Below are 23313 nucleotides of genomic sequence, written 5' to 3' on the forward strand. Positions count from 1 at the left end.
TGGATCAAATAAACTATTCTCAATCGGTTTCTTTGGTATTGTTATAGCCATTATTTTAGTAGATCTTTAATTTTGAGATACAAAAATACTCTATTACAAGTAAAGGTTATAAAAGTAAAACTTACACTATAAAAGCTTCTGCAGAAAAATGCCCTCGATAACTGATACATAATTCTATATGACATGATTAGATTGTTATTGTTGTTGTTGATTTATTTAGATTATTGTAACTGATTGAAGTTGAGCTAGTTTTAACTAGGCCTAATCTAGGCATACAGTTATTCAGGTCGTTTGATTCAGTGGTTTCAAATTCAGGGGTCTTGTGAAATGATTACAAGGAAAAAAGTAAAAAAAAATTTTTTTAACAATATTGTATTTATTCTTGCTTTGTTGTGAGGATAAATATTCAACTCAAATATATCTGAAACACGAGGAACACAAAGCAGACACTACTTCTATTATCATATTATAATAATTTATCACTATAATTTGGGTATATGTAGATTATGTATGTGTAAATACAGAATTACACTTGTTCTACACAACAGCGTGGCACTTGGTCGCCCCCTCGCGCGGATATGACAAATCACACAATGGTTAGCAGTTTCACTTTTCTTCCATTACTTGAAAAAGTGTGACGGTCTTTGAAAGATAGCGAGCAACCGCCGCGAAACCTTTTTCTAAGGTCAGTAATCACTACGTCTCTTCAAAGATATCGAAGATATTTGGTGACAGATTGTAACAGCGTCAGGCTCAAACTGAAGATCCGTCGATAGCGCGTTGAGGAGATTGTCAGTTTAGATTTGTCCGATCACTTCCTTGACGCTCAGCCCTGCAATGTGTCTCTCCTTCGCGTCTACATTGTAGTTTCTGACATCCTGTAGCAGTAAACACTCAAAATTTGACGCATATTTTGCAGGATTGCTGCATATTAGAGCACACGCGTTTAGAATTCAACAAAATCGATAGACTTACAGTAAAATATCTATTGCGAGAGTAAGAAGCAACATGTAGTTAATAAAGAAATGCAGCTAGAGGAGCAGTTTATTATTCGCAGATTAGTTTCCAACAGCAGCAGCAGCAAATTGAAAGTGGGGAAGAGGAGGAAGAAGAAGGGGCGTTAACCTCACAACATCTGTCACAATCTGCACATTTTTATTCAGCATTTTTACATTTATATCTATATTGCATGAGGGGATTTGAACTGAAAGAGGGCAACACGTTTTCTTCAACAATACAGAGCAAAAAAACCCAATAGTCATGGATTTAAGATTAGTTGCCACAGCAACTAACTAATTATCTAAGCCTGTCAGTGTTTGAGAGGAATTTAAGACTGATAGATTTGAGATTGCTATTTATTTTATTGTTATTGTTATTATTAGTTGAAATAGGATTTTAGCAAAAGAGGCTTGGTGATGGCACTTTAAATGGAGGTTTTTTGAGTAGTGTGGATGTAATGTCACAGTAACCCCCAATAGAGGGTGTTATATTATCAAATATGTCTCTCCTTTTATTTGAAAGGGTGGGGTCTGTGCATGGTTTTCTGATACTTACATTAACAGCATGATGAAGAGGTGTCCTGTTTTAGCTTTTAACTCATCATGCTGTCGATGCTCATACTCACTGTTTGTGTAGAATCATGACATCTTTGTGTCAAAGTATCACCGTTCTTTTCTCCGCATCACTGATTGTGTTTCTCCCAGCAGATGGCAGAGCCGGGCAGGACTGTGAGAGTGAGTGGTCTGCCCACAGACATTGTGGATGAAAAGCTAAAAGATAAGCTATTTATTCACTTCCTGAGATCCAGGAATGGTGGAGGAGATATAGACTCTGTCATCATTGACAAGGCCAACACGCCCGTCTCTGCCCTCATCACCTTTGAGGACAGTAGAGGTCAGTAGGGTCAGGATGTGTGCATGTCTGTGCATATGAAAAATTACTGTCATTAATTTTCACTAATTTGCAAAGTATTAGTAACGTATTACACTATGTCAGCTGTCACCAGTGATTTAGACTGAGCTGGAATGCCGACATGGAAGTCAGTGGAGTAGCCAATGGTATAAGAGCTTAGTCAGGATGCTTGACAGACTGAGACTGATTTCCCTTTGGTGACCCCTCTCACACAGTGGCACAGAGAGTTATTCAACACAGCCGGCACGTTCTGGAAGTGGATACGAAAAAGTATGAAGTCATAGTAACTGAGCACCGTGAAACCCTAGACCCAGACAAGGTACATTTGTCTAGAATGTTCAGAAATATGACAACAAATGCTGAATATACAGTAAAATTCACAAATGTCTCTCTTCTTCTGCCATCATAGGTCATCCTAAAGTTATCAGCTACTGTCGACTGCAGCGAACTTCCCGGAGGAGCACTGACATTGACAAGCCTTTATAAGAGCCACCCTGACATCCAGATTTACTACGATGCTACTGTAGAATTGTACATATTGCATGGCACCTATTCAAAAGTCCAAGATGCCTTGGCACAACTACTTAGCGATCCTGGAGGCCCACAATCAGCAGAAGACTCAGGCCAACCTGCCGCCACTGGCTCCACGTCTGTTCAGATAGCACAGGAGCCACATACTCAAGAGTCAGAAGATCAGATCAGGAATTCTAATCAGCAAAGAGAACAAAGAGAGAAAGTTTACACTGGCAGACCCTCAGATGAGTACAACTCACACAGAGACCTGACACCTGGTGGTTTTGGCTGGGAAGATACTAGCCAGCCAGAGGGTGCAGCTCTGCAGGTTCCTGAGCAACCTACCACATCAGAGGAGGACTTCTTACTAATTGTGGATGCAGACATGTTCCAGTATCTGCAGAAACACTGTCAAAAGGAATACCAGCATATCCTTAGTCAGTATGGTGTTGATGTGGTGGATATGACAAATCAGGGGTTGACTACTCTGTTTTTGCAGGTTGCAAAAGGTGTTGGGGAGGATGACCAAGATCAGGAGTGCCTGAAGTTAGCAAGAAAGGCAATAAGTAGACTTTACCAAGAAAATGAGACCAAGGTTCGCAGAGCTCAGCTCCCTAAGAATATTCTTTCCCCCAGGCGGGGACTGCAGAGAGCGATGGAGAACTTAAGTGTCAGATTTCCCAAGCTTCTTTTGAACACAGATGACCAAAATATTTACATTATTGGAAGCATTAGTGACGTGTCTGAGGCCAAGCTTTTTCTCCTGGACCACAGTGAAGTGAGGGGAAAAAAAGACGATGTGGCCAGTCTTCTTAGATATCCTTCATATGATTCAGGTTCATCAACTCATGCTGCTGAGCAGAGAGTCCAGCTGACCAGATCCTTCACTGTAGATTCTGTGGATGATAGGATAGATCAGCTGAGGTCAGAGGAGGATGAAAGAAGGGCTGAAGGAGCCAGAAGGTATAAACTTGCTGCTCGGTTTAAAGAATCAGGACTGCCTGCATTAGGCAGTCGGCCAACTGACTTCAGCTTACGAGGAGGAGGGCTCTCATCTCCCAGTAGACAGACACGCCTTGGGCCAATGTTAGGCCATGATGTACTGTCAGAAACAGCAGATACTGCTGGTGAAAGTGTCCCCAGAGCATTAGCCCAAAACACTGGAGGGGACATCTTGTTTAAGAGTGGAGATGCTTTGCCTTCAACCACTTCTATGCAGAATAAAACCTCCTTGACCTCGCATTTAACTGATGCTCGACCCAAGAGTTTAACATCCCCCCTCAGCACAACCCAGTCCAGTTTGTCAGGAAGTACTCCACTTCCACCTGCTGGGTCTGGATCCACCTTGAAGCGAGCTAGTAGTTTCTCAGGAACGCCTCAGAGGAAAGCCCACATTTTAGGCCAGAAGAGTCAAGATGACTCCAGCAAGTCCACAGTCAGAGCCAGGCCCCGGTCATCTAGCTTCAGTAACCAAAGGGACAAGCATGAAGTCTATAAAGCAGAGATTAAAGTTTCTTTTGTGATGTGGCAGCACATAAAAGAAGCCTACAGTGTCCGAGTTGATGACTTGACTTCTGACGTCCAGATGAAGGAGATCCACTCAGAGGGTAGTGGTGACATGACTGTTATCTTAAGAGGAGCAAACTCATCCAAAGTGAGTGCGAGTCGGCTAGGTTTACAGAAGCTGGTTGATTCAGTTAATGCGGACTTTACTGTACACAACCTGCGCTTGTCAGAGCTGGGTATCACTGACACAGCAGATGAAAACTTACAGGATTGTTGTGACGAGGTGCGTAGCCAGTTTAAGAAGGTTACCATCCGGATTTTAAAGAAGAGTTTGTTCATTCTCGGCCCAAAGCATTTGTGTTCTCAGGTAGCTGCCTCACTTCGGGAGGTATTTTCTGGAGATTTATCCCAAATACCTGAACAACAGGGCTTCTCTACCCGCTCTACCTCCTCTACATTTGTACAAACAAATGAGGACCAAAGTACTAGTCTGCACAGTAGTCCTCAGGTGATGCTAGAGAGCCAAACAGGCAAAACTGATGGGACTGATGGTAACCTAGAAATAAGAACAAACCACAGAGATGACATCCGAGAGACGGAGCTGGTGAATGGATCTATTAGCCAGCCATTAGTGAAGAAAGACCCTGTCATTAAGGAGAAAGTGAAAATTGTAGATATGGTGGAGATGGATGGACAGAAGACTGAGACGTTTGTCAACCACTCAACATCAGGAAATGATAAAAATACAAGACATGTAAATGGTGCCGGGCCAACAACAGCTGGTACTGATAAAGACATGGCCCGTCAAACAAAAGAGAGAGCCATGTTTTCTACCCAAGAGGACAGAATGCAGCAAAGACAAACACTGATCCAGGACACGCCAGAGGAATCCAGGTCAGGTCTTGGAGGCCAAGGGTGCATCTGTGTGTGTGGGAAGAGTGAGAAGCAGATGACAAGAACTAAGTGCGGGGCTACCTTCTGCACAACGTGCCAGGACACTGTACATATCCACTGCAGAGTTTGCCATGAGACAGAGTCAACACCACAAGGGATCCAGGGCAAAATGAAGAACTCTGTACTTGACATGAGCGTACCAGGTCATAAAGGCTCTACTATCAAGATCACCTATAAAATTTCTAATGGTATCCAAGAGGTGAGGGGCTAAATTTAACTAACTGTTGACAAATGATATGGACAGAACAATGACTACTCGATTGCTGTCTATGGTGTTTCAGTGGGTCATCAATATGTTTTTCTAAGGTTTACTTGATATGACTTTAGAGAAAATGGTATTATTTCATGTAAGGTAGTTATTACAACATTTTTTCAGATTAACGTACTTATAATTTATAGAATACTGCAAAACGTACACTGGTGTTGTACAGGAAGTTACTGTTATTTTCCACTATGTTGAGGAACCATCAGGCAGCATGTTTGTTTCCTGTCAAATCTGGACTGCTGTTATAAATTCATATCCTCTATGCAGTGTGCCCTAACATGTTGTTGTATCACATAAAGCTTTAATGATGAGACTTAGGCTTTAGTTTATGATTTTTTTAAATGACTGTGGTCTTTGCTTTCTGTTTTACCAGGAGGGTCATCCTTCCCCGGGAAAACCATTTAAAGGTGGGGTGTTTGAAGCTTTCCTTCCTGACTGCGAGAAGTCAAGGAAGCTGCTGCCCAGGCTAGAGAAAGCGTTCAAGCAGGGACTCACCTTCACAGTGATGGACAGAGAGACAGTGGCCAGGGTCACCTGGGACTGCATCCCTCACAAGACGAGTCTATATGGAGGCAAATCAGGGTGAGTGAGGCCAGTGGGGATGTCCAACAGAGCTGTAAAATTAAATGTAATCCATGTATCTGAGTTGAACAGTCTTATTTTTGTCTCTCAGGAACGGTTACCCAGATTCTACTTACTTGAATCGCCTGTCAGAGGTGTTGACCTCCCATGGGATTGAGGAGTCACCAGTCAAGTCTTAAGAAAAAGCAATCTGAGGAGTTCTGTTGTATTTTCTTTATATTTTTGATTAGAGCCCATTGCACTTTGTATTATGTATTTTTTTGTATTATGATTTGTATATGGTACCAGGTCCAAATTCATGCTGGCTGATGATGTATATAGCAATTAAAACATGTAGAAATTTTAAGATAAATTCACAATGTGTGTAAATGACAAATGTGCATTTTCCACGCTTTCAGCTTTATTAAGTATAAAATGCATACTATTCTGCATTGTGTATAATACCTTGTAGATTTTTTTGTACATTTTTACCATCCGATGTCATTCCAAGATTCATGTAGTAAAGTAAAACATAAAGTAAAACAAATAAAAATGAATGTCATGTAAAATGAATGACTTTGTAAAAATCTATCTTGAGATAATTTCATAATGCGCACAGAAATAAAAAAGCACATCTCCTGACATTTTGTTATGCTTTTTTTATTAGTCCTGGAAAACATGTAAGGCATATGGTAACATTACACACTGAAGCGTTACAAGCTCTAGAGGCCATGTGAACAACATGGCACCACGGAGTAAACCCAGAGTCAAGCACAGAAGCAGCATCAATTCAAAGGGTTTAAAAAACAAAGTCGAGACGAGAAGAGTGTTTGCAACCAGGAAAAAAAAGACAACACAAGGAAGGACAGAGTAGAGAACTAGCTTAGAAATCAACCTGTTGGGTATGCCTTGTAGAAAATTACCAGTGGTGACTGAACACTAGCAGGAGGTGTGTAGTGAGTTTCTGAAGCATTCCCAGAGATAGGTTAAGGTGTATCATGAATGTACCAGCTGGCCACGACAGTGCCCATGCTGACGGTGAGGACTGGGAGTCAGGTGGCACAAGGGGGCAGTGGATTGGCTTCAGTTGGCAACTTGACACGACTGGAAGGGCATTTTCCTCCCTCACACCACACCACTACATGACTACTAAACTACTGTGGAAAGAGAATGTGAGCTGTACATAAACACATGCCTTTTTTTCTGGTCAACTACACATGCATCCTAGTACTGTACACGACAAGCCCAGCCAGGTTGTACTTCCATAGCATCTCTGCAATGTTTTTGTGATGTCGTCACATTGCAATACCTTCAAAATGAATGCTAAGGAAACAAAAGCTGCAGGCAGATGTGGTTGTTTGGGTTCTCAGTGTGGATGGGTGAGCTCTGAATTATTTGGAAATAACTCAATGTCAGAGCCTCTTCTTTTGACTCGGAATACTAAAGCTTACATCAAACATGAATGTGTGAAGGAAAGTCGGTGTGACAGTTGGTGCAGTGAACTCAGTGAAACACAGTGAAACAGAATGATGCTGTGTGTGTTAGTAAATGCAAAATTAAGTGGCTTCTTACATGAAGAATTCTGCTGTTTGGAATGACCTGAGAAACCATATAAAACAGAAAGAAATTCACCTCAAAGCTAAATGGTGGGCGTCTGTGAGGAACTTCAGCTATACAAGACAAGACAGACAGAAGAGTAGCTATTGGAAATACTACACTCATTGTCTTAGTGCATTTTTCAGACTTAAAACTACGAGTGTTAATCAGTAATATCAAATCTAAAACTGCAAATGTTCAGATTTTTTTTTGTTTATTTTACTTTGAAACACTGTTTTTCTCCTGTGCATCTCTGAGTTGCTAAGTACTCTTGCATAAGTGTCTGGAATGACTGGGAAACCACTTCAAGATGACATACACTGCAGCTTCACCATGGTGGAAGTGCTCTCAGGCATCAGGCCACCCGCCCAACTGATTGAGTTCATCTCAAAGGCATCTTAGCTCAAAAGAAGCGAGGGGAAAATGTTGAAAGAAAACGATTATAATCTGTTTTCCACATGCTGGTGCATTCATGCAATTTCAAATTCCAGATGTCAAAGTAATGTTTTATTTGCTATGAATGTGCATGGAGAGAGAAAGGGGTGATATAAAGAGGCGTTTTTGGCTGGCTGCTGCTGGACTGCGACTGTTGCACTGGCCAAGAGGCTCTGCGGATGCAGCACAGGAAAAGAGGAACGTCTCTAATAATCCTTGAGTGAACTGAGATCAGTTGTAAAGCGGAAATGTTGTGTCTGGGGCAGACCGAGGCTGAGCTATGATCAGCCAATAAGCTGGGGTTTTGTGCAGCTGTGTTACACTATTGGCATCCTTGCACAGCTGTGTGAAAACATCTGCTCCCTCACTTGCTATACAAGCCGTTTGGAAACAAACTGTAAGAAATAAAAATCCGTAGAGAGGAATACCATGGAGCTTTGGATTTGGAGGAATTTTGCAAATTTCTGTGAATCTATATGTCTTTTGGTGGAGTTTTGAACCTTAAATGCACCACCTTCAGTTCCTTTTCACTGTGATACTAATATTATGGTTGTAAACACTTGGGAGGAATCAACCTGTTGTGGTCGACGCAATGTGAGAGCTAGTGAAACACAGTGAAAAGGATAGAAATACAGAGGGAGGCGCCTCGGACTGAGGTAAGCTGTGTGCAAGGAGAGAGGCACAGTGCAGGCCTACGCTTGAGCAAGACTACAACCAATCGAGAACTACAAATTGTGTTAAACTTTTTTGTAAACTGCAGCAAAAATTCTGTCAGCACCCATGAGCATTTTGGGATACAAATCTGTCACACTATGATGACTCTTTTGCACTTTCATTTTTTCTTCAAGGTTGATGGAAATGCATCCAAAACCAGAATTTTCTTCATATTTTTATGCACTGTTAATATTCAAAGCATTGACAGAGGAACATACATACAATTTGGCACACATGGTTCGGACCAACAGAAAGACTTTATCACATTTAAAAGGAGTGCAGGTTGGCAGGTCCCCACATAAAGAGTATGAGCTTTGAACTTTAAACCCTTGGATAACAAAACAAACAAACAAACTGAAATGTAAAGGTAAATTAAAATAACATATTAAGTAAAACATCCTTTTTTTCTTTTTTTTTTTCTTTTTTACTGAAGCGTTTGTTTCTCACATGGCACTCGGAACAGAAGCACCGTCCACAGGTTCACAAAGGGAGCCCAGCAGATTAGAACAGAACACTAACCAGAGGCTGACAGGACACAGTCACTCCCCACACCAGCGTGGCGGTCGCACTCCAGCCGAGTCCACTCCGCCCTGCTCCACATTTTACTTCCCACAGTCAAGGATGGATGAATGCTTTGATTTTAGCTGCCACCCAAGAGAAGTTGGCCCAGGCAGGGACTGGCAAGCTTAAAATGAGGAGACCTTTACATGAGTGTGTGTTTCTATGTGTGTCTGTGTGTGTGCGCCACCTGTGCTTTCATTGAGCTTCAGCAGATACACTGGGAGTGGATGATGGGAAACAGGCTTGCAAACCTGGAGCAGAATCAAAGCCTGCGTGGGACTGGAGTGCGACTGCCATGCTTGTAAGTGCATTAAGATCAGCGAGCAGAGTGCAAAATACTAATACCAACTGTCCTCATAACACAGGCCTCTTATCAGACAGGAGAGATAGAGTGAGAAGGGAGGGAGCTACATAATACTGTAGCAGAGTAGTGTGAAGGGGGAATTGTGGCAGGGGAAGGATTGGTACTTTTAAAACCTGACAAACGACCTGAGGACACACACATCTTCACACACAATGGCACACCACACACAGCACATGAGGGAGGCCACTCATGCTAACACAACAACTTTTTTTTTTTCTCTTTTTTTTTTAAAAACATTTTGTTTTTCGTTTTTTACAAAGTCACTAGTCACCATCTGAGTCTCAACACCGAGGCCGGGCTCACAGACAGGCAGGTGGGTGGGTGGGCATGAAGACAGGTAGATAAATGTCTAAGGTTTAAAGTTGATAGCCTCCTATATGAAAGATTTAGAGTCCACCCAGTGGGATTTGTGATGAAATACTAAGGATTATACTTGAATGGCATTACACCAGTGAGCAAAATTCATACTGGCCTTCAGGGGGAGCGGTGCACTGTTGTTGGCCAGCATACTCTTAATTGCACACATTGTCACAGCCTGATTTTTTTTTTTGGTGGGTTTGAGCAAACTACCTTTTCATTTTATCATCTGAAATCCTTAATACATTTTACACCTGTTGGAATACTGGTCGACAGCACCGACTGTTGACAAATGTAGAGTTAGGGAGGCAGAAAAAAAGAGACACAGGGAAAAGGAGTCAGAGAAACAGACCACTGTGCCTTCTCTGACGAGCCTGACGCCTGTTGCTATGCCGACCATAGAGAGGGAAATGGAAAGAGGAGGGAGAGAGAGAGAGAGAGAGAGAGAGAGAGGAGTAGAGAGAGAAGCAGGGGAGGCGAAGTATGGACGCCAGCTTGAATTGAATTCTCCTCTCTCAGGTCAGGGTGATCGACAGGCCAGCGGTCGCCGTGAAAGGAGCAGAATGCCATGGAATGCCTCGAGGAGGATCAGGGAGGAAGAAAGCCTGATCCTGAGGGAAAAGAACTGGTATTCACCTTCTTAACTTGCTCATTTCAGACGCTTCACTGTCTCAGCATGACAGTGCCTCTTTCATCACATTCAGAGTGTGTATGTTTGTGTGTGTGTGTGTGTCTGAGTGTGTGTTTGTGGCCTGTTTGAACAGAAACAAATTCTCTCTTAATTGGCACTGCGCACTTCTTGCCAACAGTTGGTCAGCTAGAAAAATCTGTAACTAAGGAGGAGGAAGCTGAGCAATGATTTCTGCCTCCCTATTCAACACTGCACAGAAAGGCTCATTATGGGGGGAAATTCATATTCAGGAAAGTGGTAAACTACAGTCACTATATTAACTAATTTGGTGGGAACACAGGCGTTACGGAGTTGTTTCCCTCACCACTGACGAAGGCTGATACAAGTTAAGGCCACGTTAATGATAACTAATATAAGGCCTTGTAGCATTAATACCATTGTCTGTGCCGTTAAACATTGCGATCGAAGCCATGATTCAAATATCTCCAGGGGAGGCGGTGTGCATCAGCCAATCACAGGCATCTCTGACTCATCCTCAGTGACATAACTCAGCGTTGGACACTAAGAGAGCAATGTGTGGGTGGGTGTGGTTCTCCGTTTATCTGCCTGTCTTTTGTGCCTGTCTGTGGGTCCGGCCTGTGGATGGGGTGGTGGTGGTGTGGGAGTGTGGGGTGGGGCGTGGGGGGGGGGGACTCAGCCAACAGATGAGGGGTGGGGGTGGGGGAGTGGGAGGGGGAGGAGGTGGCAGGTGAAGTCAAAGCAGAACAATTTAGCACAGTGGGAGTTGAGGTGTGGAGAGGCATGGGGGTTGAGGGTGAGGCCGGAGAGCGAGCAGGAATTAAGGTTGTCAAGGAAACAGTAAATTGCCCCAGGCCTGGACCGTACCCACAATCCTCCATGGCTCTCTTGTCTCTCATTGTCATTCCCAATAGGAAATGGGGTCGCGTGTTGCGGGTGTTTTCTTGAGGGACAAGTGTGGATCTTACAAGGTATTACGAGTGATTGAAAATTTCGTTACAGATAAAGGTAAGAAAATGTGACGGAGGTGGGGTGGGTGGAGTCAGGCCTGAGTAATCACTGCCATTGAGGACTCTAGAGGGTGAAGCGGAGGGGAGGTGGAAGAGACAAAAGATCAGCAGTGGTGAGATAATATTGTAATCTACCCTCCTAACTCCTTCCCATGCTTGCTTACCCTCCACCACCACCCTCTCACCCCATCCATCTCCACCCCAACACCCCACCCTTTCACCCCACCATGCCACACCACACCCCCTGCTCCCAGGACACAAACTCCCTGCTGGTCTGCTTGACTATCCATCCCTCCCTCTCACTTCTCCTCCTTTTTGACCTCTTCCTTCTTCTCCTCCTCCTTCTTCTCCTCCTTCTTGGGCTCCTCTTTCTTCTTGTCATCCTTCTTCTCCTCCTTCTTGCCATCGTCCTTCTTCTTGTCATCCTTCTTCTTGTCGTCCTTCTTCTTGTCGTCCTTCTTGTCCTCCTTCTTGGGCTCCTCCTTCTTCTCCTCCTCTGGCATTGGCTCTGTGGTGAGGATCACTTTGCCGATGTTGTTCCTCTCCTGCATCTTTCTCATTGCATCGCCCACCTGGAGGAGAGATGTAAGGAGAAAGGAAGATATATAAGGCAAAAGAGGACAAGGAAGATTTCTAAATACACCTGTCATTGAGAAAAATCTATCGAGGGTACGCAGTTGTAGCCAGCTTCTTTTCCACCAACACATATGTGCAGCAATACGGGCTTCCTCGCATTCTGTGCCTCTGATCTTCTGTTTTGATACTACGGACAAAAAAACAAATTTTACAGGTTTATGCGCCTCAAACATCACTTTAATAAGCAGTATATGAGAACTATATTTGTTTCAATGAGACTTAAATAATCTTTGAGGGGAAATGAAACCCTTGCAGCTGCAAAAAGCAAAGAAAAAAATAGAATAACAGAAGGATAATAAAATAAATGAGGGGAATAACGTACTGCAAATAGATACATTATAAATATAATGAACTGTTTATGGTTATAAGTTAACGAGAAATACAGCGAGGCCTTGTTTTTCTTTTCTTTTTTTTGCATAGGTTTATCTAATATCAATGCTACTAAACAACTCATTTATTTTAATCAGAAAATGATATGTTCTCTTTATTAAAATGTGTTCACTGTCATCCACTTTAAGTTAAGGACAGGAATGAAGAGGGGATGAGTCAGATTTCCTGGAATTAAAAGATGAGTCAGTGAGTTTGTTGTTGAGACCTTGGTTCGATCCTCCTCTTGTTCAGGTGTCAATTGTAGTCGATTTTAATGTGAATTCTTATAGATAGATACTTTATTGTCCTTTACAGGAAATTTGTTTCCGCAGCCTGTACGTGCCCTTCATAGATGCTTTAGCAGACAGGAGTTTACACTAACTCCTGTCTGCTATTGGCTAAACTGATGATTGCATTATGCACAGAACAAGAACTCTGCCCGCTGTACACTGACATTTCTTTCAGATGGGATATCTGTCCTTTAAATGTGCTTGTTCGTCACAGGTTAATCCCCATCACATAGCATTTATCGGGTTAAAACTGTGGTAAAGAAGACTCTGGTTGACAGCTAATCAGCCAAACCCCCATCAAATGATGGATCGAGCAACTTGGCCCCGCTGACTGTCAATCAAAACGACAAGAGCAGAATCCCAGCCAGACCAACCCCACCCTCCTCTTGACCACCGGGCTCTGTCCACTGTCTGTTCCTGCCTCCATCTCTTCCCCCTCCCGCCTTCCTCCAATCCCCCTCGTCGTGCAAGGCAGGCAGACCACCTAACGACCAATGCCACGGCAACAGGGCCATCTCCTAGCAACGTAAAGCCTGGCTGAAACGTGGCCCTGGCGACTCAGACACATGGGAAAGAAGGGGGAGTGTGGGAGTTCGAAGTGGAGGGAGGGGCGGGGGGGGGGGGGGGGGGGGGGGGGTGGGGGGGCGGAGGGGGGTGGGGGGGGGGGGGGGACGAAGGGAGCAACTGGTGTCCTTCAGATGAGGAACACGCCTCTGTGAAACTGAAGGGGAGGGAGGGCTGAGTCCGGGAATTATAAGAATCATCTTCAAAGTGAATGAAAGTCACAGCGAGAGCGTCTGAGGCTCTTTTGATGACTCCACCCACTTCCACCCTTCACTCTCTAAGATCTGTCAAGCTCTCTGGCTCCCAGGCATCTCGGACTGGAGTGTGCTATTTGTGGCTGCAGACATGACCATTATTCTCTTGGGTAGCAGCGCAGATGTAGATAACGAACCAAGACAAATCACAAGAGGGATGGATAATGCTAATTTTTCAAATATTGAAGAGAATGTTTATTGATTATTGGAGCAGAAAAAAACAAAGAGTGACAATAGAGGTAGGGATGTGATGGAGAGGGTTAGGGCGTGGCATCTGTGCTCAGCTTGTAATCGATCATTTATCTGATTTATCACCCAACAGCTTTTTGTCTTCGCAGACATACACTGGAAACTTTACATACACAACCTCTTCAGAGACAGATATACCATATCTTCTGTTTTTTTCCGTGCTCCTTCTATGTCTTTTTTCTCATACATCAGGGCCCCTCCCTAAGACAGACGCACACACTGACTAAAGGATGTCACCATAGCAACAAGAGAGAAAAAGCAAAAAAAGATGCACTGTGAGGAGGGAGAAGGAGAAAATACAGCGAGATGAAGAGAGACAGAGAGGGAGTCAATAACCTAAAGACAGTGAGAAAGAGTCTGATATAAAGAGCAGACAGATGGAGAGGCAGAGAAAGAGCGTCAGATGGCGGAGAAAGACAGCGGGTCATTCTCTCTGGCCACAGTCACACAGGCCAAAATACTGACCATCTCCGACTTCGACAACAGAAGATGTCAGCCTCTCTCTTTCTCCCTGTGTTTTTCACACACTCGCTATTCATATCTGCTAGCAGTGTTAATTTTGTCAGCAACAATCTGACTCTGTCTGGCCGAGTGAGTTATCCTCGAGGAGACACAGTGTGTGTCTTGTGGACAAACTTTGCCTGTCGAATGTTGAGTCTCACTGAATGTGAGCCACACCCAGCAGATCCTGCAGATCCCACTGCAAAACCTGTGCACTCAAAACCCACCTGGCATTCACATGTATTCTGCGTGACTGGGTTCTATGCACATGGCCTAAAAATCAACGTAACTCAGGTGTAAATGCACCATGTCACAATGAATCATCTGGACATTCAGATTGAGGTGCACAGGGATGCTTTTAGTCACACTAACAACCAGGCATGAATGGATCTGACATACACATCCACATACAAAGGCAGTTTACTGGAAATATATTTAGAAGAGTATAGATTTAACCTAAGAAGACATAAATATACAAGAAACAGCAGTTCAAATAGTCAAATGTGGGTTGAAATAATGTTATTTTATGTTATTTGTATTATGATAGAAATATATATTGTGATATATCAAATTTACTGGATATTAAATAAATCAAATACAGAATGTTATCAGTCCACGCACAAGAAACATGTCAGATCCAGGTGTAAAGGAAGCCACAGCTAGACACAAACCTGCTCAAGGTGCCAAGTGGAGTCAATGCGGGGCTTGATCTTGCCCTCCTTATAGAGATCCATGATGGTGTTCATGGCCTGGGTGATGAGCTCCATCTCCCCGTCCAGGTAGCCCAGGTGGAAGCCGCACACAGACTTGTTTCCCTGGATGAGGCTGAGCGTGTGGATGGAGAACTGATGGTACCAGTTCTTCGCCACAGCGAGCAGGTTCTTCTTTTGGCCTGCTAGCATGTTAGCCGCACCTGACAGAGAAGGAGGGTGAAACGACAGTGTGTGTTTTTTTTTGTCTATTCTCGGGTACATTTCTCAATCCCTGTGTATAATTGATTTACTGTTGATTTAAAAGTCTGGTACATTTTCTATCTAATTATCGGCCCCCACTTTGCCCTTGTTCCTCTTTTGCTGTGACTGTATCAACTCTGCCCTCACCTGATCATCAACTTCTCTCTTTTAGTGATGAAAAAAAAAAAGAAAAAACTTAAGGTCATTTATCGGGAATAAATGTCAAACATTTGTTGGCTCCTACTTCTCATATTTGAGGGTTTGCCATTTCCTCTGTTTTATGTAATCAAAATTGAATATCTCTGGATATTTATTAGTTGGAAAAAACAAGTAATTTGAAGACATCATCTTGGGTTTTGGCGGTGTTGTCATACTTTATGGGCCAAACTTTTATTGAAAAAATATTAGAGACTGATTAATCATTTGGCAACATGTCAAATCAGTCAGATGCCTCTACTTATGAGTTCTGGTATATATCTTTGCTTCACTTCTCTTTCTCTGTATAGTCACACTCTTACCTACGCCTTCCACCCTGAAAACCTTTTTAGCACTTCAGCTCTCACTGTCACCACATCCCCTTCCTATCCCCTCCTTCTGTGTTCACACTCCCTCCTTTGCTCTCCCTGTTTCTGTCTCTCTCTCTCTCTCACTCTCTCTCTCTAGGGAAATTGGGGACACAAAGCATGCTCTGAGAGAAGAGAGGGACCAAGCCTGCTACATTCAGACACATTCCAGGTTTCGTGTGGATAAAACGCCCATTGTTCCACCATGCATTTTTCTGATAAGCTGGAAGAGGAGCAGCCAGCACCAAGGGACCGGGAGGGTGGGGTTGGGCTAGGGGGGGGTTCTGTAGGGGTGAGAGAGGGTGAATGGGCGAGGGTGGGGGGCACCATGCTGGGTAGTGGGTTTTTGTACAGCATGCAAAGGCAAGGCCCTGTTCTCCATGGATGCCGACCCCACCCACCGATGTATGCATGCTGGTTCCAGATTGGCATCGCAACAGAGCAAGCGTAAAGGCCTTCCCACGGATGACACACTGCACACTGAGGACATGGACCTCTACAGAGAGGTCACACTGCCCACCAGAAAGCAGCTTTATTCTGTAGCAAGTATGGAAACCCATGACTATTTCATGTTCTGTATTTAATTTGTGTATGGTCGAGGATCTCTGGAGCGAATGAAAATGACAGCAGCTGCTTTTCCATTTTTGTATTTAAGTGACGTAAATATGTAAAAATAACAAGTAAGCTGTAAAGTAAAGCACTTCCAGATAATAATAAAATATAGCTAATGGGTTTCAGTAAAAGTGAAAACGAGTTTAGTTTTTATCTTTAAGCTGCCAGCTTGTGCAGGTAGCTAGCCATGAGTTAGTTAAGGCAACCTTTGTACTTCCTAACATGCTGTGCAGTACTGCCAACAAGCCTAACAAAACAAGTTTGGTTTTAGGCGTTACATAAGAAGTTCTGGTTGATTAAATCTTTTTGAATTCATCTAAAGAAGCTTGGTTGGAGAGAAGTTGTTGTAAAGTCTTGATCCCAGGCTGGGATCAAGACTTTACAACAAGACTTTACTAACTTTGGCTGATATAAAAGTGAATCTGAATCTGATTATGATCTGATATTTTGTGTGGATAACAGGTTGATCATTATAACTCTTGCCTATCCTTACCATGCTAACTTCTGGAGGTCTTGTATCTTTGATGAGTCAAACAGTTTGCTCTAAATAACTGATCTACACTCAGGTTTTTTACCACTTACCATAGGTGATAAGTTTGCCCATAGGCTTCAGCAGGTTGTAGGCCTTATGGGTGTCTGATCCTCCGAGAGGGTCGAGTATTACATCCAGACCTGGAGCAGAAGAAAAGGGGACAATTACTGGTCTGAATTCAGTGAGAGCAGCCTGCCAAGTCTCCTCAGCAGCCCCCTCCGCATGCCAGAGTTCACTAGGAGTAGCGACTGTAGCCAAGTTGTGCCATGTTTACACGAAGAGGAACCCATATGTATGCCAAGAGAGGCGAGGGGGAGAGTGGGGTGAGATCCTACTTATTTGATGTTTTTCATTCTTGTCACTGATAAGACAAGAGGGGTAAAATCTCCCTCTGTGAATGTCCAATCCTAGGTGGACAGATAAACAGCCACTGAACAGATGGTAAAGAACAACCGAATATGAAGGTTTCTCTGTGGCTTATTAACGCATGGCCATGTCTGCTCAGCCTTAATGATGTTCCTTTGCGCCAGAGGGGACTCCTCAAATTGGGCTACCCTTCCTTGCTCCATTAAACGCTGGTTCTATTGATTGTAGGAGGCTCACAGCAGGACTCTGCCTTGACCACAGCACAGATGAATTGACAGTGAGCCAAAGAGAGAGAGAAAGGTAGCGAGCAGGGCTGCACATTGATCCTGGCTTCTAATTAGATACATTCTGTCTAAAGTGTCAGTTCTCGCTCTCGTCCTATCTGTCTCTGTAATGTCTATCTGTCTCGCTCCATGCTACAAAGAACAGAGACGGATTGGAGAGGGGACTATGAAATGAGCCTCCAGCATAATAACAGTCCTGCTAGGAACACAGCAGTAGGCGAAAGAAAAAAACAGGAACTGGACTGAAATTTTGCTGAAAAGCAGCGTTTTGTGTGCCCCTCACTCTAGTGAATCCAGGGCCACATCTACATAAAACTCTGCGGATACATTATTGATGGCGATGGGAATTCAAACAGTCAGTGCTCAGTGAAAGGACTTTGCTTGGTAGGAAACTTGCTGTCAGTCTAGTCTATATGTCAGCCAGCTCTGCTGAGAATTGTGTCGTGAGAAAAAAGTGTATGAAAATGTATCATCTCACCGTCTGCAGTTTGTTGAACAGGGATGAACAAATTCTGCAGTGACATTATATTGCTTTGAGCCAGTGGGAATATATCGATTTGATCTATTTGCTTTATGAAACAATATTACTATTATTTAGTTTACAGTGATTTATTTATTTTACATGATCTGTAATTCCTACACACACAAAGTCAAAATTTAGAGCGCTCGTCTCAGTGCAGAAGGCCAGGTTTCTCACCTTTCGGGCTGATCTTGCGGACTTCCTCCACATAGTCCTTGGTGCGATAGTCGATGGGATGCGTGACTCCGCCCTCGCTGATAGTCTCGTGCTTGCTGGCTGACGCCGTGCCAAACACAGTCACGTCCTTCACCGTCTTGCACAGCTGAGTGGCAGCAATGCCCACACCACCTGCAGGAGTTTAAAATAGTTATGATTTTATTTGTGAGAAACTATACATTTCAGGACATAATTCAAGGATTCACGCTTAACTGAATATAGTTGTTGAAGGCAACACCTACAAGAGCCACATGAAACTCAGCTGAACAGACCAGTCGCTGAAGGCACCCAAGAATTCCCATTCCATATGAATTTCATGTGGCAGGTAAATGTGATTTATTGTGGCAAACAAACCAAGTCAATAACAGCGTGGATGTGTTTTGCTCAAGGGTATGTAAAGAGCGCATTAAAGACAATCACATTACCCCGACTGGCCTAGGGGAGAATAGACACCCACACACAGATACACAGAAACAAATCTAACTCTGGAGAAAGTAGCCATTGTAGCTCCAATGACACATCTTAATGTTTTGGTTCCCTTATTCAAGACAACCCGCCTTCCACAGGACAAAAAAATGTAGCTGAGGTATCTGTTTTGTTAGGAAAGGAGAGCTGGATGACATTCTAATGCAAATTACATAAACACTCTCCCTCTAACTGTGCCAGCTGAAAACAAAATGTGCTACATTGTCCAAGATAACTTTTAAAGACAAAGTGCTGTGAGAGCGTGTTCTACATTTGATGTTTTGGGGATCTGTGTTTGTGTTCACTGTATTTGAAAGTGTGTACATAGCAAATGCCTCAGCCAATGTTTGCCAAGGCAGCCAGAGCAAGAAGTAATAGGTTACTGATAAGCAGTGGCCTGTTTGAAATGGAGGCTGACTTGAGGACTTGAACTGAAAGGCATCCATAAAGGTCATCTATGCCTGTCCAAGTAAAGAGCATGTCTTATCTGATACCAGAGAATAAAGCAGCACACAGCAACATGTGCACTTACATCCATTTTTAATGACATAGTTAAGCTGCCTGACAGGTTCGGATTAAATGAATGATGATATCATGATTTGTTTGCTTGCGCAGGCAACCAAACCCAAACATTTAATATGCACGCCCAGTAAGATAATCAGAAGGACAGGAAGCAGGAACGAGAAGGCCCGTGCACTGCGTTTAATTAGACTTGTGCAAAAGTAACCAAAGAGAAAGATATAATTTTTAATCAACGACATTTCTGATTCTATAATGTGATATCAGTAAAAAGCTTCTTCCTTTTTGCATGCAAACAGAGAAAACATACAAATGAAACATGATACAACAGGTTGTAAGTTGCACCACTGGTGACACTGATGTATCTTCAAAATATCAAAAACGTTTCGCAACCTAATAAAAGCAACCGTGTTTTCAGCTGTGAATCAATGTACTTAATTAAAACTGGGTTTTTAAATTGTTTATTTAGCTTAATATGTTGGAGAAATGCCTTCACCCGTGAAAGTACACTTAATCCTTTGGTATATCTGAAAAATTCTATTTACAGTAGATGGTTTTTCTCTAGGCAGCTAATTTGCATACTCAATGTAACTAGACCAGTAATTGTACAGTTACTGATTTATTTAAGTCAGGATTTTCATATCTTTATATCTTTTGTATGGGTAGAACATGTAGTGCATTACATGATGCTGATGCACCTCTGGTCCCTTCATCTCAGCATTAAAATTATTCTGAACCAGTGAACCAGTCGAATCGTGCAATTTCCTCAACAGCATCCTGGCAGTTAGTCTCTGAGGTTGTTGCGTAAAAACAGCACTAACACTGCCCAAAAAAAACATAAACCGAGATGAAATTATAAGATTAATGTAAAATCAAATGATCCTCATTATTAATATCTAATCAGGAATCATGAGAATGAAGTGTTTTGGAGTGTTTTGTAATAGAAAATGTTCCCTTGATAAAACTATTACAAGAATAAAAGCTCTTCCCTCAGGGTAAAGACCAAAAACATTTCTGATTTGTGGTTCTGCTCTGTATTACTATGATCACGCCTGCTGACACTGAGGGGAGAATTGATGAGGAAACAATAACAAGGCTGTTGCTGTTGGATGTGAGCGTTGTTGCGGCTGTGTTAGCACAGCACCATCTCTCCTTGTCCTCAGTGAGAAACCAAGTTTGTGTTGCCAAGGTAACCTCGGCCAAATTGCCGGCAATGACTGAGCAAAGGGAGCCATTTTGTTTCATTGACTGCTCTTCCTTTGGGCGTATTAGAGATTCACACATAAGAGAGTTAGATGGCAATAACAATCAGTTTGTCATCAGTTTTTATTTGACAGACTCGGTCCTCTTAGTAGCCACCAAGCTTTGGATAGTCAGCCACCCGTAAGCGTATGTTCAGGAGCATTTTATAGGCACAATAAAGGGCAGTGGATTTCTGTTATACAGTGATATGCATCCATTATGTACTTATCTTTTTACACATATGAATACTACAAACAAATATGCATCCGTTTGCCTATGACATAAAAAAGGTGAGAAAATGTTGAATATGTGTTGTCTGAGTATGGGTTAAGAGGTGTTTTTACTAAATTGCTCTGTCACATAGTAGCAACCCTCAAATACAGGCGTGAAAAAGTGTCCAACAGGATGATGCATCCATTAATCCCACATACTTACAGCCAGCCACTCACATATTAATATTTAACTAACGCTGCTGTCATAAACACAGTGATTCCCCTTCTGCTTCTGTTTTATGAAGTCAGTAAGCAAAGGAACAAAGATTTAGTTACTTTCCAATCAGGGTTTAAACCATTATTTATACTTTGTATGAAAAATGCATTATGCATATGAAAAAAATGCATTCTTTATAATCACATATATTTTTTTCTCAATATTCCTCTGTGTAAAATATGGTGCCCAGGGAAAAGGATGGTACCTGTAGCTGAATCCCCTGAGAACAAACTCCTGATCTGCCATCACAAGACTGCTGAGCTGTGCCAAGAACCCCTCACAGCACCTCCACTCCCACCTCACTTCACACACACACACACAGTCACACACATCCATGCATACATACACCAATTACAAAGGAGAGAGGAGCGGAGCTGCAGCCTTGACCAGCCCTGAATGGCTGCTAGCATCAGCTAATCTGCACAAATATGCGCAGAGATTAAAATATTAACCTTTCATTAACCTGGTGCTTCAGTTCCCATTGTATACTTGTTTTCCTGACTTATAGTTTCTCTCTATAGCTACTTCTTCAGACTAGATCTCTTAAGGGTTAAGTGTGATTTAAGACCATCCACAAACACTTACCCATTGCTCAGGGAAGAAAAGGCAGCTTGAGCAAATTTTTTGCAGCTAATTGCATTTGTTCTCCTCAAGATTCAATTGAATTGTTTACACTCAGAAATTAGAAACCGTCAAAAAGCAACCACCTATCTATTTTGTTTTTCTCTCTTTCTGGAGAAACAGGATACACAGTGGGGTTTTGTCTTCCCCTGAATCCTGACATACTTTGGCACAAATTGCACTTGGCTTCCATAACATGACTGTTAGGAGCGAAGAGGAATTTTCCCCAAAACACAGTGGAATCCAGACTGACACTGAGGCCACTGTTATTGCTCCACACCCAAAGTTCAACAGCCGGGGTGGGTGAGGACATTAGAAATGTTTTTTAGATTCATAAAAAAAAAAAATTAATGTGATGGATATCATGTCTGGCTCGTCCGGGTTAATACATCTCAATCTACCTTCCAGCTGCGTCCTCAGTGACAGCTTATGTTTCTTGTCTAAATAAAAATGATCACAGCGTTTGTCAATTGTGTGAACCAGGCTGTAATCTCAGGTGTTAGTCAGGGGACGGATGCTGGCCATATGGCTACTGTCAACACCAGAGAGATGACTGATCCCTTCTCTCCAAGCTCCGTGTCATTTTCTGGTGTGATTTCTTCTGCATTTATTTCCACATTTCCTCAAGGACTCTCGTCTTTCTTAACCTATCATTAGTCTGTGGTGGTAGTGGCTGACAAAGAATGAAATACAAACGTGGAACCAAGCATCTTACCCGAAACTAGCTGTGGCTGTGTTACAACATCAACAAGCTGAACCAAATAAATGAACTTTTTATTGCTGCTCTCTGCAGCTGAGTTCATATATGAATCCTGCAACGGTGTTATGAGCTGTGGTTGGCTGTTTGTACTTTTGAGGTATTACTCTGCATTATGTAACCTTGTTTTTTTTCTGGGATGACTGTGCAATTGTGTGTGTATGTGTGCACACACTGGTGGGCTTAAAGAGCATTTCATTGTGCTTTCTCTGATGGTGAAATTCTCTCTGTGCAGCGTAGAGGAAGCCCATTTTTAGTTACTGGGTGAGCGAATTAAGAAAACATCCTTTGCTTGTGTGTAAAGGTGGTCTCTGTGATTTCCCGAGTTAGGATTCTCACACTGTTAACAAACACAAACACAGAAACACAGCATGTAGAAATACACGGAATATGCATCAATATGTCTGCACCCAAAGTTTATTTATAACATAAACCACTTTCTTCCCTCCCATAAACCTGCTTGCAAAATGATACACAAGCTGGTGCACACTCATCCTGTTATGCTTAAGATTCACACATGCACACACGCAAACAGGTGTCCTGACACAGGTTTCATATACACCTGCGACTGTATGTGGTGGTTAGGGTGGGGGTGGGTGGTTGGGGTCATTTGTCAACGGCTGCAATGATGAGAGCGCGAGCGAGCAATTTGATTGGTGGGTTAGGTTGGAGGTTGCCCTGGTTTCCCTCTCCTATCAGTGCAGCTGATCTGCCGCCGGCGATGCCAGGCCTGGGGAACACAGAGACGGTTCAACCACGCAGCCCAGACTCCCGCTTAGTGGTCAGACTGAATTAGCATTCTCTAAACTAGGGTAAGACCTCCCGAGCAGACAGACTGGGAGGAGACAAGAGGAATCCATTTTCAAGGCACATCAGACTTTTATCATGGCTCCCAGGAACAATAGGTCTGTAAAA

At 42.9% G+C, this 23313-nt stretch overlaps 2 protein-coding genes across 2 annotated transcripts in view; one reads left to right on the forward strand and one right to left on the reverse strand.

Annotated features, from left to right (window-relative positions):
- Positions 1–582: 582 nt before the first annotated feature.
- si:busm1-163l24.3 (uncharacterized) lies at positions 583–8309 on the forward strand. Its single transcript, XM_010740082.3, has 6 exons — positions 583–685; positions 1707–1893; positions 2127–2230; positions 2321–5083; positions 5523–5731; positions 5823–8309. The coding sequence occupies exons 2-6, from the start codon at positions 1707–1709 to the stop codon at positions 5908–5910; spliced, it is 3351 nt and encodes a 1116-aa protein (XP_010738384.2). The 5' UTR covers positions 583–685; the 3' UTR covers positions 5911–8309.
- vat1 (vesicle amine transport 1) overlaps positions 6378–23313 on the reverse strand; it is a 30236-nt gene continuing 13300 nt past the window's right edge. The window contains exons 3-6 of the mRNA XM_027284808.1: positions 18267–18437; positions 16970–17059; positions 14931–15172; positions 6378–11968 (exon numbers count right to left, since the gene is read on the reverse strand). Coding sequence (XP_027140609.1) covers positions 11696–11968; positions 14931–15172; positions 16970–17059; positions 18267–18437 — 776 coding nt within the window. The 3' untranslated portion in view covers positions 6378–11695. The remainder of the gene's footprint in view (positions 11969–14930; positions 15173–16969; positions 17060–18266; positions 18438–23313) is intronic.

The sequence above is a fragment of the Larimichthys crocea genome, chromosome XII (assembly GCF_000972845.2).
Source record: "Larimichthys crocea isolate SSNF chromosome XII, L_crocea_2.0, whole genome shotgun sequence".
NCBI lineage: Eukaryota > Metazoa > Chordata > Actinopteri > Sciaenidae > Larimichthys > Larimichthys crocea.

Bases quoted from the DNA above. Each gene is read 5' to 3' on its own strand.
- si:busm1-163l24.3 (XM_010740082.3), top strand. From the start codon at position 1,707: ATGGCAGAGCCGGGCAGGACTGTGAGAGTGAGTGGTCTGCCCACAGAC. The intron at 1,894-2,126 runs GTCAGTAGGGTC...CCTCTCACACAG, and splicing joins CACCTTTGAGGACAGTAGAG to TGGCACAGAGAGTTATTCAA. The intron at 5,732-5,822 runs GTGAGTGAGGCC...TTTGTCTCTCAG, and splicing joins CTATATGGAGGCAAATCAGG to GAACGGTTACCCAGATTCTA.